This window comes from Chenopodium album, chromosome 1, assembly GCF_948465745.1.
Source record: "Chenopodium album chromosome 1, dcCheAlbu1.1, whole genome shotgun sequence".
Lineage (NCBI taxonomy): Eukaryota > Viridiplantae > Streptophyta > Magnoliopsida > Caryophyllales > Amaranthaceae > Chenopodium > Chenopodium album.
In genome coordinates this window covers 80,088,995-80,102,256 of record NC_137834.1, presented here as the reverse complement: position 1 = coordinate 80,102,256, position 13,262 = coordinate 80,088,995, and the positions used below count along the sequence as shown (strand labels likewise).

At 33.4% G+C, this 13,262-nt stretch overlaps 1 protein-coding gene across 2 annotated transcripts; it reads left to right on the top strand.

Moving 5' to 3' along the window:
- The first annotated feature begins 1,280 nt into the window (after positions 1-1,280).
- On the top strand, positions 1,281-12,837 carry LOC145558325 (uncharacterized). Of its 2 annotated transcripts, XM_081619545.1 has the most exons (9): positions 1,281-1,542; positions 1,762-2,198; positions 2,366-2,526; positions 2,640-2,741; positions 4,143-4,215; positions 9,751-11,457; positions 11,553-11,662; positions 11,996-12,046; positions 12,129-12,837. In XM_081619545.1, the coding sequence occupies exons 1-7, from the start codon at positions 1,298-1,300 to the stop codon at positions 11,561-11,563; spliced, it is 2,736 nt and encodes a 911-aa protein (XP_081475671.1). In that variant the 5' UTR covers positions 1,281-1,297; the 3' UTR covers positions 11,564-11,662; positions 11,996-12,046; positions 12,129-12,837. The 2 variants fall into 2 exon arrangements, with proteins under 2 accessions (XP_081475671.1, XP_081475663.1); XM_081619537.1 differs by lacking the exon at positions 11,996-12,046.
- The last annotated feature ends 425 nt before the right edge of the window (positions 12,838-13,262 follow it).

Sequence of the window (13,262 nt, the reverse complement as noted above, 5' to 3'; positions counted from 1 at the left end):
TCTCAAGGGAATAAACTCAAATGGAACAAGTATGCATTGCCACAGCACATAAAATTCAATAAAATGAAGAATATATTATCACAGTAACATTGCAATCAACACACACTTCAGAAACAGGAGCAATCAGTAATAATGGATTTCCCACTAATATACACAATAAGCACATTGTGTGTTTCAACTTCAAGGGTTAGACTAGTTCAATAAAACTATTTTATGAAGAATATATCAGAGTAACATTGCAATCAAGATACACTACAGAAACTGCAATCAGTAATTCAATAATTCCCAAAATTTCACAATCACACCTTCTTAAATCCAAGTGCCACCAATTTGCTAAAATCTTTTGGCAACAATTTCAAATTTATGCAATCATATATATCTAATGTCTGCAAATTATGTAGTCCATTAATAGAATCAGAGAGTATCACCAAATAATAATTGAAAGACAAGTCAAGGTACCTTACATGCAGTAGCTTACCAATTGAAAATCAGGCAACCTATTTATTCCTATTGACTTCAAACACAACACCCTTACACATCAAACTATCCATGTGTGTATCCACACCAGTTATACCAGAATATATACCAAAATTCACATGTAATTCCCACTAATATATACCAAACTAAACTTCATGGAAAACTCACATGTACACTAGCTCAAGAATAAAACTCCAATGCCACATGCATGCATTGACAAACCACAAATTCATAGCAATATTGCATTCAGAACATCCCATTCGCACTTATCTATACCGAAATTCTTGGATAACTCTAACAATTCGCTATCAAAATCAAAATCAATCACATAAAAGCCAAATTATTAGGGTTAATTTCACAGTACAAGCTTAATTTACCACAATCATGTCGCAAAACTCCTAACCTAAACCCTAAATTAAGAAATCGATAATTCACTCACCTCTGCTCTTCATTGGAAAGTGCAAGTCTTTCTCGCTGCAAAATCGGGCAAAAATTGGGCAAAATTCGAGGAGAACACACAACTCAAACGAAGCTTCAATGTGATGAACACAAAGCGGGAAGAACAGAAGAACACCAAACTTGAAACGGGCTGAGAAGATTCGAACGGGTAGCTCAACAAATTATATCTGTATTTACATACGTAGAAAGTATCTGCATACTTTATCTTAAATTTTATACGGTAGTGAATTACCAATATTGCCCCCGTGCTTGGACAAAGAGGCATAGCACCGTGCTGGGGCTGAGACTTGCTCGACTATATACTCGTATGTTTGAATCACAACAGTTTTAGGGTTTGATTGATTCCCATTGAGAATTCAAGATGGACCCGATCTTCCCCTCCTCTCCCTCGGAGTCGGCGCGGGCGTCGGTGTGGGCGTCGGCGTCGGCGTCGGCATCGGAGTCGGCATCGGAGTCGGAGTCAAAGTCGGAGTCAAAGTCTAAGTCGGATTTAAAGTCGGTGTCGGCGTCCGTTACCGCTGCTTTCCAGGCAATGCAAAAATTTAAAACAGTGCCTACAGGATTTGGCGGAGCTAAGCAGTACTCTTCTCAAATTCCAAGTAAAAGGTATGGACTGCATACTACTACACGACTTATAATTGCATTAGTTTTTAAATTCGTTTCTTGATGAATTTTGGATTGATTGTTGACCTAGTTTAACAAAAGGAAAAAATTAGGTTTAATTTGTCCTTTATTTTCACCAGAGAAAGTCTGACTTAGTACTTTTGGCATTTGTGTTGGTCATAACTGGTCGTTGTTTTATATGGATGATCTACACGCATCAAGGAGTTTGCAATTGCATTTTGAAGGCGAAAGTGCTAATACAGTATTCACTAATCAAAGGTTGAAAGATCAAGGGGTTCTATTGAGAGTAGTTTTGAGAGATGATTCTGGGAGCATTGTAGAAGTAACTGCTTTAATAAGGATTGTTGCTCTTCATGGTCATTTTCCAGTAGATGATATTGATGTCTTCACCAGAGAGGATTTCCTGAATAATGTGCTCTGTGAGAGGGATGGCAAAAGGCCCCTTATAGCCGGAGAAAGTGTGATTACTCTTAAAAAAGGAGTTTCAGATATTGTTAACATTCAGTTCACTGATAATTCAAGTTGGGTCTGGTCTAAAAAATTCAGATTGGGGGCTCAAGTTACGAGCTATTTTCCTTCTAGACTGACTATAAGAGAAGCGGTTAGTGAAGCTTTTGTGGTAAAAGATTATCGAGGGTGTAAGTGTTCTTACCTGGCTTGTTATTGCTCTTAGCCATTATCGCCAATCTAATATGATCAAAGAAAAGAAGTTAAAGATGTATAACATGATGTAGTAACAGAACTTTATGCTTTTGTGCTATTATATCCTCCTTAAGTTTGGTTGATGTGTATTTTGTTTCTTCAGCTTATGTGAAAAAGGCTATTCCATCTTTGAATGATGAAGTATATCACCTGCCCTGGATTTCTCGAGAGGGGGAAATTCACAACAGGCTGAAAACGATGAACATATTTTCAGTGAAAGATCTATTACAACTCTATGTTGCAGATGCAGACTCACTGAAGAAAGTCAGGATTGTCTTTCTTTTTTGTCATTGACATGATCCCTTGTTATATACAGTGATGATCTCCTCCTTGTTTTTTAGCTTCACACCCCTTAATTCTTTGTTCCTGTAATGCAGAATCTTGGGGTTTCAGACACGAAATTTAAAACCATTGTTGAAAGTGTTGCACCACTGTATTCAAACAGTAAGGAACTTGGGCGCTCTACTATTTCTTATGAGGTATGCCAGCTATTAGCCTTATTTTTTCTAGATGAATTGGTATGTATACATCTCTCTCATAAGTTATTTATGGTAGTCATTTTGTTACTTTTTTGTTCACAAGGATGTTAGTAGGGCTATTTCACTGGTCCAAGCCCAAATCGATCCAACTTAACTAGACTAGACCGAGGACTAAAATGTTTTTTTAAAAAAAAAAAGAAAAAGATGTGGACTAAAATTTTAATTCAATATCCGGAGTTCAGACTGGTTATGTTAGGACTCAGACTGTAACACTAAAACTGGTCTAAAACTTGTACTTGATTGGCTTAATTAATCCCAAATCTGTACTTGAACCAATCCAAAGCCCGTATTGGACTGGAGTTTTTTTTTCCTAAAATTTTACAAATTAAAGATTAAGAAAACTTATCGTTCAATGTCTTTTTTGATATTTTTTTAACATTTTTAATCTCCTTTTACATCTAGTTCATCTGTTTGGTACTCTTTTAGTACTTATGGCATACGTAAGCTTACTTAGCTACTCTACTTGGTTTTTCAAGAATCAAATACTATGTTAAGATATATCTCTTCTAATCCATTTGATGCAAGTATTGTTTTACTTTTACATTTACTACCTCCGTTACATATTATTTGCAACGATTTGACATAAAGTAGAGAGGGAAAATGTCTAATCGTTGCAAATAATATGTAACGAAGGTAGTATTTTGATGTTATTAATTGTTTTGAGCATGACCATGATGGAATAATTCATGGAATGTGGAATCAGTGTCCATAATAATGCAATGTTTTGAGGATTTGATAGTAAATTTTGTCATTAATGGCTGTTTTTATTTTTGAAAATAAATCTTTTAGAAGCCTAAAGTTAATATTTCACTGCTTAATTTTGTCTTAGACGTTAAAAGAAGCTTATTATTACCAACAAACCCCGTGTTGAATTTAATGATTGCATTGTTGGTACAAACTTGGGCAACCAATAAAGAAGTCGATTGGTGCGATTGGTGCCTTGCCTTCTAATAAATGTTGGTATTGGTACTTAGTTGGGTGTTAGCTTAGGACTACTTTCATACCAAAGACAATAAAGTTGGGCTTATAGGTTGTTCATGGGTCTTGTTAAATACTTTACTTTAAGGAGAATATTATACTTGGCAAACGGACAAATCAGTTGAAATAATTTTATTATCAATAATAAGAAAGTGTTAAGTTGTTATGTTTTGTCAATTTTCTTTTCAAATCACATCCTCAAATACTGTGTCGACAGCTGTTAAAGTATTTAGGATTTGAACATGTAGAATTGTAAAAAAATGTTTTACTAACTAAAGGTTATTATTTGAATAATGTTGTTTATTAAAGATAATTATTGACAATTTCAGAACTAATATTGCGTATTTTTCATTCTTTTTTTAGCATCCAGAAGGCTCATCCAAAGATTTTGAAGTTTCTTCAAATATGCTCGTTGATGTTACAACGCCAAATCCTGGTATGCGCTTGGAAACAACTCTTAAAAAATTGCTACTTCCTCCGTTAAATACTAATTGCAACAAAAGGGTATAATTTTTGAGATATAAAATATTCCTTTGTTGCGATTAATATTTGATAGAGGAAGTATTTCTTTTGCCCTTATACAATAGGTTGCATTTCTAGTTTAGATTATCTCAAAATAGTAGATTGCTTTCTAAATTTAGTGAGTTCAAATTTGAACTTATTTATAATATCCTCCGGATAAAGGCAATTTAAATTATAGACCCTCTACCATTCTAATGATGTTCCACCCTCAGGTTTTTATAACAATAAAAACAAAAATAAAAAAATTACTCTCTTTGTTTCCTAGTGTTAGTCCTGTTTAAAATCTCTTGACTATTAAAATTTAGAGGGAATCTTCTAAATTTCTCTCTCTACATAATACTCTCTCCGCTTTTTTTTATATGCATCACTTTGACAATTGCACTATTCACATACCATGGTTGACTTAATTTTTTCACCTCTAAAAATAAATAAATGTTATTGTATAATATATCATTAGATTTGTCATAATGTCTAGTTTCATAATATAATTTTGTTACAATTTTTACTAATGTACAATTAAAGATACTAATGGTCAAAGAAACGTCTTGGCAAATGTGCCGGTCAAACTGATGCATAAAAAAAAAACAGAGGGAGTAACAAAGAGTCATAAAGAATCTAGTTTTAATTGTCTTCATGAGTATATTATTAATATCTAATTTTTAAAATTTTTGCTAGTGTGAGATAAAGATATTTGCGATCAAAGATTTGCATCGATATACGTAAATGAGACTAGCATTATGAAGCGGAGAGAGTAATTAATATCAACTATATTTGTGAAAACGTAAGTGACTGTGATATTGGTGATGGAAAAAAAAAATCAATTCTCATTCCATTTTTTAAAGAAGCTGATGAAAGTAGAACCGATTGCTTAAGTCTAAATTGCGATTTCACACGCATGCATAATATCATTATTCGATACTTACTTTGAACTATTCTATTCAACCAATTTCAAAGAACACACATTACAATCTAAAAAACATAACCAACAAAATAAACCTATAAAAAACATGTTATTATAAAATAATATATTTAATTGACCGTGTTCTTCACTAAATATGTTCCAAATACACTACAAAGTTTTAAACTATTAAACAAATTACTGAATTAGTTTAAAGAGAAAGAGAAAAAAAGGATGAGTGAAATGAATTAATATTTATTAGCAAAAGTATAGCTTAATTATTTTATATTTGAGAGGATATAACCTAAAGTAATGGAATAAAAATCTATGTAATTTCTAATTTAAAATCTAATGTAATCTGAATTACGTAATCAATATAAGAGATTTTTCTATGAATTCCAAAGTATACATTGAATATTATTGATCATGTCATTTTGATAGAGGTACACCATGAAGAAGGCAGGTTAGGGTCTATAATCTACAAATTTATTAACCAACTCATGCACCATACCACCAGTACCTAGCAAAGCACAACCGGTTGTAAAATTAAATGAGCAAAATTTGTACCATGAGTGAGTGATATAAAAATATAGTTTTGCTCATTTTTATTTCAATAGGCTATTTTGTTTGTAAAGTGAAAAACTTTATTTGAGTTGAATTTTTGGAATTGTTATTGTTGTCGGGCCAATATAAAAGCTTAATTTTATGAATTTATGATTCGTAAGTTAAAATAGTAATTTAAAAAGAATTAGGACAAATTTGCTTGTAATTGGCAAGTGATCAAAAGAATGTGCTCATCCAACAAAATAGCAAAAATATTGCCTCATTTTACAAATTAACCATAAGTATCATTTTAAGAAGAGAAAAATGCATAAATTTGTATATCAAATAGCTCATTAGTTATTGAATCTAATATAATATCCAAATTGCTATTTGACGACAAACAACTACTCACAACGACAATGTTAATAACCTAATCCCTATTTTGAATTGTTATTACTTCATTACCCATACTCATGAATGCACCATCTTCAACCCCCAAAATCTGACCACCTCACACCACACACCTCGATTGCCATTGTCCATGCTTGCTACCACCATCATCGTGGCCACCATCAACACTACCACAATCGTATACCACCGCCAAAATTGTCTATGATGTCTGGGTGTTTGTTAGATACGTCCAATACCATGGCGTAGGTGTCTTTGATAGACGCTTCCGCGCAAAAAATTAAAATTAAAAAACTTACAGCGGTAGTAGTAAGGGTTTACCCCGATAGCCCCTTCATATGTTGAGGCATGGTGACGGTGACTTTTGAATGATGGTGGTGGCGGCGGTTTTCCTTGACGAGGCATGGTTGTGGTGGCAGGACGTGGGTGGATTTGTGGTGGGTAGTTGAGGCCGGGCGACAATTGGTTGGGCGTGGAGACAGCTAGGCAGCAGAGGGGGGGGTGAATGAATTAAGGGAAAGGGGTAGGATGGTCATTTATAATGTTGTCATGAGTATATACATGTCACCAAATAGTAACACCCTAAAATATTGAAGATTAAAAACATGGATTAAGAAACAAAAACCTTAAAAAAAAAAAAGTACATAAAAATAAATCAAAGTTTAAACCTATAATGAAATATCTTCATTATGCAAAATTGGTAAATGAAGTTTGTAGTGAAGAGAAAGAGGTAGTGAGTGTTATATATATATAAAGTGAGAATATGAATCTTATTAATTTAGAGAGAGAGAGAGTGAGAGAGAGAGAGAGAGAGAGAGAGAGATAAAATATTATATGTATTGACTTATAAATTGAAAGAGGGGGGAGAAAAAATGTCTTGTTATTATAAATGTTCAAAAAATAATTAATGATGAAGTACTTAGTTTGTAAATGAGCAAAGCACAAAAAAAAAAAATTCCTTATGAAAGTGAGGGAAAAAAAAAACCTTATTTCATGCAAATGATTTAAAAATATATTTGGTCATTTTGAGCAAAAATTTGTGCAAATGAGTGAAGATGATTTTATTGCCTAGAGCATATGATGATGGCCCATGAGGCATGGTGGCGGTGACTTTTGTCCATTTTTTTTTTATTGACTCATTTATTTGGTAAGTTTTGTAATGTATAATTTCTATATTTCCCTTAAGCAACTTTAAATTAAAGAAAAACCCCCACTTTTATTCTATATTTCTATATGCATATAAAATCCTTCTCATGTGACCATACAACCAAACTACATCTCATGTAATACATCAAGCCAAGCCTGATCTTGAGCACTCCATTTGTCATTTCTCTAGCATGTTTTTTTTCTTTATTATTATTTTTTTTATTAATCCTTTTGCATTAATTTTCCTTGCCCAAATAGCCAAATTCCAGTAGCATTATTCCTAGCTTTCCAAATCTGGTACATCGGGCAAACTAGATACAATCATACAAATAGCCATTCTCCTCTTAACCGCGGATCTAGCAAGTATGGATGGAGTCATTGCTGCCAACCCTAACTCCAATCCAATTGCGGATTTCAACATAACAGAATCTAAAGTAAGGACATTGGAAGAAAAAATGTGAAAAATATTCTCTAACCCACTTCCACAGAACAAGCAGCAATCTTTAGATGCCAAATTTCAGGAGTCTATCCTTTGCTTTCAGCTTCTCTAGAGCAGTAAGCCAAGCAATAAAGGACTGTTTTGGAGTGTTATATCTGTTCCACACCCATGTACACCAAGGAGCTTTAACTTGTTGCCTCTAAAGCCATTTATACCCTTCAGAATCAACATATCATCCTTGATCCTGCAAATATTCTTCGAATCCCATCTTGCTCTCTTTGGTGGGTGATAATTCCACCAATTTTCATCCTTGATGTAAATATTGTGGACCCAAGTCAAATTTGCCTTCATGGCCCCTTGCCAAACTAATTTGTCCTGTGCAGCTTTGCTCCATCTGTTCCAATCTTAAACACTTAAGCCACCATGAGGCTTGGACTTAGGCTACAGGGACATTTGTCTGAGTTATTCATCAGCTTTCCTGGAGATAGGCCCTGCATAGTTGAATCATCTTATCCTTAACAGATTTGGAATCAAGAAAATTTGTGCCCTGGTAAGTGTGGAGGCCATAAGCACTGCGTTGATTAGAACAGTTCTTGTAGAAAGTGCTTGGTAGTCCAACAAGTGATCTTGCCAATAACTTTATAAACCAGAATATCACAACCCTTGACAGAGATTATTCTAGTATTCAAAGGAATACTTGGATATCTAAATGGAAAAACACCCTTCACATTCCCAGTGTGCTCCATATTATCCTGCTGAATATAGTTTGGCATGCTACAAAATATTTTGCAAATCAAATTTGTGTCCATTTTTTTTTTGGCACATTTAGCTTAAAAAAATGCACAGAGTACAAACAAAAAAGAAGGGAGTATAATATTCTACATTTTTAGCTTTTAAGGTGAAAATATGCAAAATCCTCTCTTTAGTGAATAACATGTAATACATGGGACAAAAAGTGCTTATATGAAGGCTTGAATTTGGTACTAAGTTATAGTATTACATTATAAGTCTTACTATCCCAACTTATGCATTTAATGTGTTTTCTTACTCAACAAAAGTATTGCTTAATTGTACTCCCCCGCCACATAACTAGAAGCCTATTGTCCATTTTTCACGGGAATTAAGGAAGTTGGAGATTCCTTAAAACACATGATTGGAAAGTACAAATTTGCATGTGGGGTTATAGAGAGATAGAGGGAAAGAAAATGTAGTTGGTAATTATTGAAGAGATGGAGAGAGAAAGTTTTGGAAAATGATGTCAAAAGTATTAAAAAAAATAAAAGCAAAATGATAACAACTCATAAAAAGAGTGGATTATTGTTAAAAAGTACATTCTTTGAATAGAAATAGGCATGTAGTTTTGGTTCCCTCAAAATGAAATACAGGCTTCTAGTTATGTGATTGAGGGAGTACTAATTTTTCTCACTACATAATGACTATAGTACAAGTTAATTACTAATAAACTAACTTTGCAGCTTTAATTTTGAAAGCTTTGTAATTTTTATATTTATTTTTCTTTATCTTTATGGTGAAATATAATAGGTAAGTGTTTTTTTAATAGTTCTTTTGCTTAACTTTTTTGGATCATATCATGAATGAAGATAAACGTGATTCCCCAAATTTAATCAAACAAAAATACTATATAACAAACTTACAAAAAAAAAAAAAGAACAAGAAAAAGTTTCACTAGTTAAGTCAGCTTGAAATTTTTTTTCAAAAAAAAAAATAAATAAAGAACTTTTAAAAAAATTATCCAAAATTTAAGAAGGAAAAGTTAAACTCACTTAATTAGCTAAACTAGTGCATTTTATGCAATGTAACAATCTGAGGTTTTGCTGGGCCATACACTAGTTTGCCATAGTTAAGTGTAATTTTTTTATAGAAAGAGCAAAGCAGATAGGCTTCATATACATTCATTTTAAATAACATGTCAACCTCTTATCTATTGTATTCCATCTTATATTGTGAAGTGAACATATTCCAAAAGTTAAACATTACTCTGTTCTTTATTGTAGATGCAAGGGTAGAAGATAGCATGTTCAGATGGAATGTTTTGTTATTGGTTCTACGTGCAATATCAAAGATGAAAATCATGGTCCAAGAAAGCTATGAAATAATGATGCTTTATTCTCTACTGTTTGGTGATAATTATGAGTTTGAAAGAGAAAAATTGATTCAACTGTGGATGGCAGCAGGGTTTTTAAAGAAGGAGCCTTTAGAGGATATCGGTGATCGCATTTTCAAAATTTTCTTGGACAAATGTTATATCCTACCAATAAGAATTAAAAATTCAAGACAAACTATTTTGTTTAAATTGAATTTTGAATTGGTAGTTGGTATAATTGCTAGGTCTAAAGCAATTAAAGGCTTTGAAATGAGACTAAAGGAAGATAATGTTATTGCTAATCAACTTGCTGATTTCTGGCATATTTCTGTGCGGTCTAGCAGCATTAACCAAGCAACTTTTGAATCACTGCAGAAGATTGACATGTTGAGAACACTTTTATTTCTCAACAACTCCCTTCTAACAACTCTGGCATCAGATTTCTTTTCAACTTTTAAGTTTCTTACAGCTTTGGATCTGAGTGGTAGTTGTTTAACAGAGGTGCCAAGTTCTATTCAGGATGTCACGGAATTGCGTTTTTTAGATCTTTCATGGACACGGATCTCTAGGTTGCCCCAATCTTTAGTGTATCTGCAAAAATTACAAACATTGAGGCTAAAAGGGTGCATGGATCTTTTTGAGCTACCTGAAAGAATGAATAAGTTTATCAACATTCGACATCTGGATTTTGATGTTCTTGGCCAATTAATGTCGATGCCGATAGGGATAGGGTATCTTACTGAGCTTCGAACTTTATCAGCATTCATTGTTGATGGAGAGGTCATAAATGGAAAGAAATTTTGCAATATTAAAGAGTTAAAGCATATGAATAATCTGTCTGGAAAATTTTGCATTTCGGGATTGGAACATGTGAGTTCACATGATGTAGAAGAAGCAGCTTTGACCGATAAAAAACACCTGAAGCATCTGGAACTAAGATGGAGTGATGCCATTGCTTTTCTTGATAAGGATGATCATGTTAGAGTTCTTGAAGGTTTGAAGCCAAATTCAAGTCTAGAAGAATTGAATATTGTATGTTTTCCAGGAGAAATACTCTCAAATTGGATCGAAGATTCTCGGTATCAAAACTTGGTTAGTGTTTCCTTATATAAATGTGAAGATTGCTTGAACTTCCCCCTTTTGGGCCGACTTCCTAAGCTCAAGAATCTTGAAATAGTTGAAATGAATGCTGTTGAAAAAATTGATCACCAATTTTGTGGTGATGGCTTAGGTTGTGTAGCATTCCCTCTATTGGAAAATTTGTCAATTGATGGCATGTATAGAGTGGAATCAATAACAAATTGGGACTTTGCTTGCCTTGTTAAACTCAGCATAAATCGATGTCCACGTCTTGCAACACTCTCTTTGTTTCTTAGATGTCAATCTCTTAAGGTTATGGAAATAACAGAGTGTCCACTGCTCAAATATTTGCCAGAAGAAATGTTGGCCTCCCCACTAGAGAGTCTTGTTATAGATAATTGTCCTCTGCTCAGAGAGACTTATTCAAAAGGTGGGGAAGATTCTAACAAGATAAAGCATGTGATAAGTGTGTGGATTGAATCAGATGGGAGTCAATCAAGCAATGGCCATTCCACTGATGATGATAGTTCTACAGAAGGTAAGAATTGTCAATTCTCTATGCTAAACTGTCCAATAATTTGAGTCATGAGTATTAGAATAAATCATTACACTTGTGATCTGGACTATTTGCAGGTATACATTAAGATGATAAATTGGAAGAAGATACTGAACTTTAGTCAATTTGGTATGGCATGGCTACTATGTAGGTTAAGAAAAATTCCATCACAGGCTATCATATCTAGGTAAACTTTGATTTCTAATTGTCCATTTCAGTAATTTCAATCTCATTGTGCTATTGTAGAAGTGATTTCTTATTACCTTTCTCTCTTTCCCTTTTAAAGTTGCAAAGGTATATATCATGGGACGGTATTTATCATGCCTTGATTCATTCGAAATTCAACTACTTTTTTTCCATTATATTTTTATTAACCTGTCCATTTCTTTTTGTTTTGATATTTTTATAGATTTCGATGTGAATGGAATCTTATACTCCCTCTATAAATATATACAGTACGAGCTCTTTCTCTTAAATTAAGTCACATATTTGACCACCCATTTTCCCTCTATGTTTTCAGTTGCGTAACATCCAGGGACACGGGGAATATTAGGAAATTTTTTTAAATAGAGTACGACCTTGTATTGCCCAGCCTTTCCCTTTTTTTTTTAAAATATGTTAACCAGCATGATGATTTTGCTGATGCTGTACAGATTGGCTGGCAGCAGCCCTCTCAATGTAATTTGTTGCTGGGATATCTGGTATAGGCAGAAATCTTTGAAGGCCTGCCCTGAAAACAATAAACACTCAATGCTTTCAAGGTACGTACGTCTGGGAAAATTGAGCTTGTTAGACTTGGTCTTAAGGCAGTACAACAACTTTTATAATAGAGGGAAAACAACTTATTGGTGGTCTGAAGAAGTGGAGCAAGATTGAGGAGCAGATCTGGCACCAAAAGGCCAGGGCTGATGGATTGCTTTGAATGATCCGATGTGTTGATAAAAAGTGATGTCTGTTCAGGTGCCATACTTAAGCTCTTATTAAAGAGGAAAAAACTTATGTCCAACTTTGTATATATGATTCATGCATAGGAATTATGCCTAGAAGGGCTGGGATTGGATGTATGAGATGCGGATAATAAATCAGTAAGTCCAACATTGGGGCTCATCAGGTTTTTGAGATGTCGGTGGCTGCCGTGGTTTATATGCTTTGGGAGCAAAGAAATGCGATAAAATTTTGTGCTGAGCAACATCCTGCTTCCAATAAAAAACTGTAATTTCATATTTGTTTGTATTCCAAATGATTTTTTTTTAACCCTCTACGAATTGATTATAACCCTCGCCAATATGATGTAATTTTTTTTAAAATATGAATATAAACGGATATGATGAATTTAAATATGAATATGTATATGTTAACAAACTTAGATTCCTATTATGGACAATTGGGTGTATTTGTTTATTAGGAGTACCTCTCATGATTAGGAGTACCTCTCATGAGGAGGGCCTCTTAATGGTGTTTTTTTTTTTTTTTTTTTTTTTTTTTTTTGCAAAAGTAATTCTTTGTATGTGGAGTATTCAAAATAAAATTATTTTCATTCTGCTACCTTTTTATTACTCCGTATAATTCTTCACTATTTGATTTAATATTATGATTTACCTAGTTCTTTTGCCATAATTTTATTTTCTACAAAAGTATTGGGTCACAAGGGTTGAAAACGAAATGAGGGACAAATTATATTAAGATAATGTGTTATGATAATTAATTATGTCAATATCAAATTGCGATCTTATTCTAAATAGGGAGTAGTACACAATATTACTAGGTCAATATCTATTAACTATTAC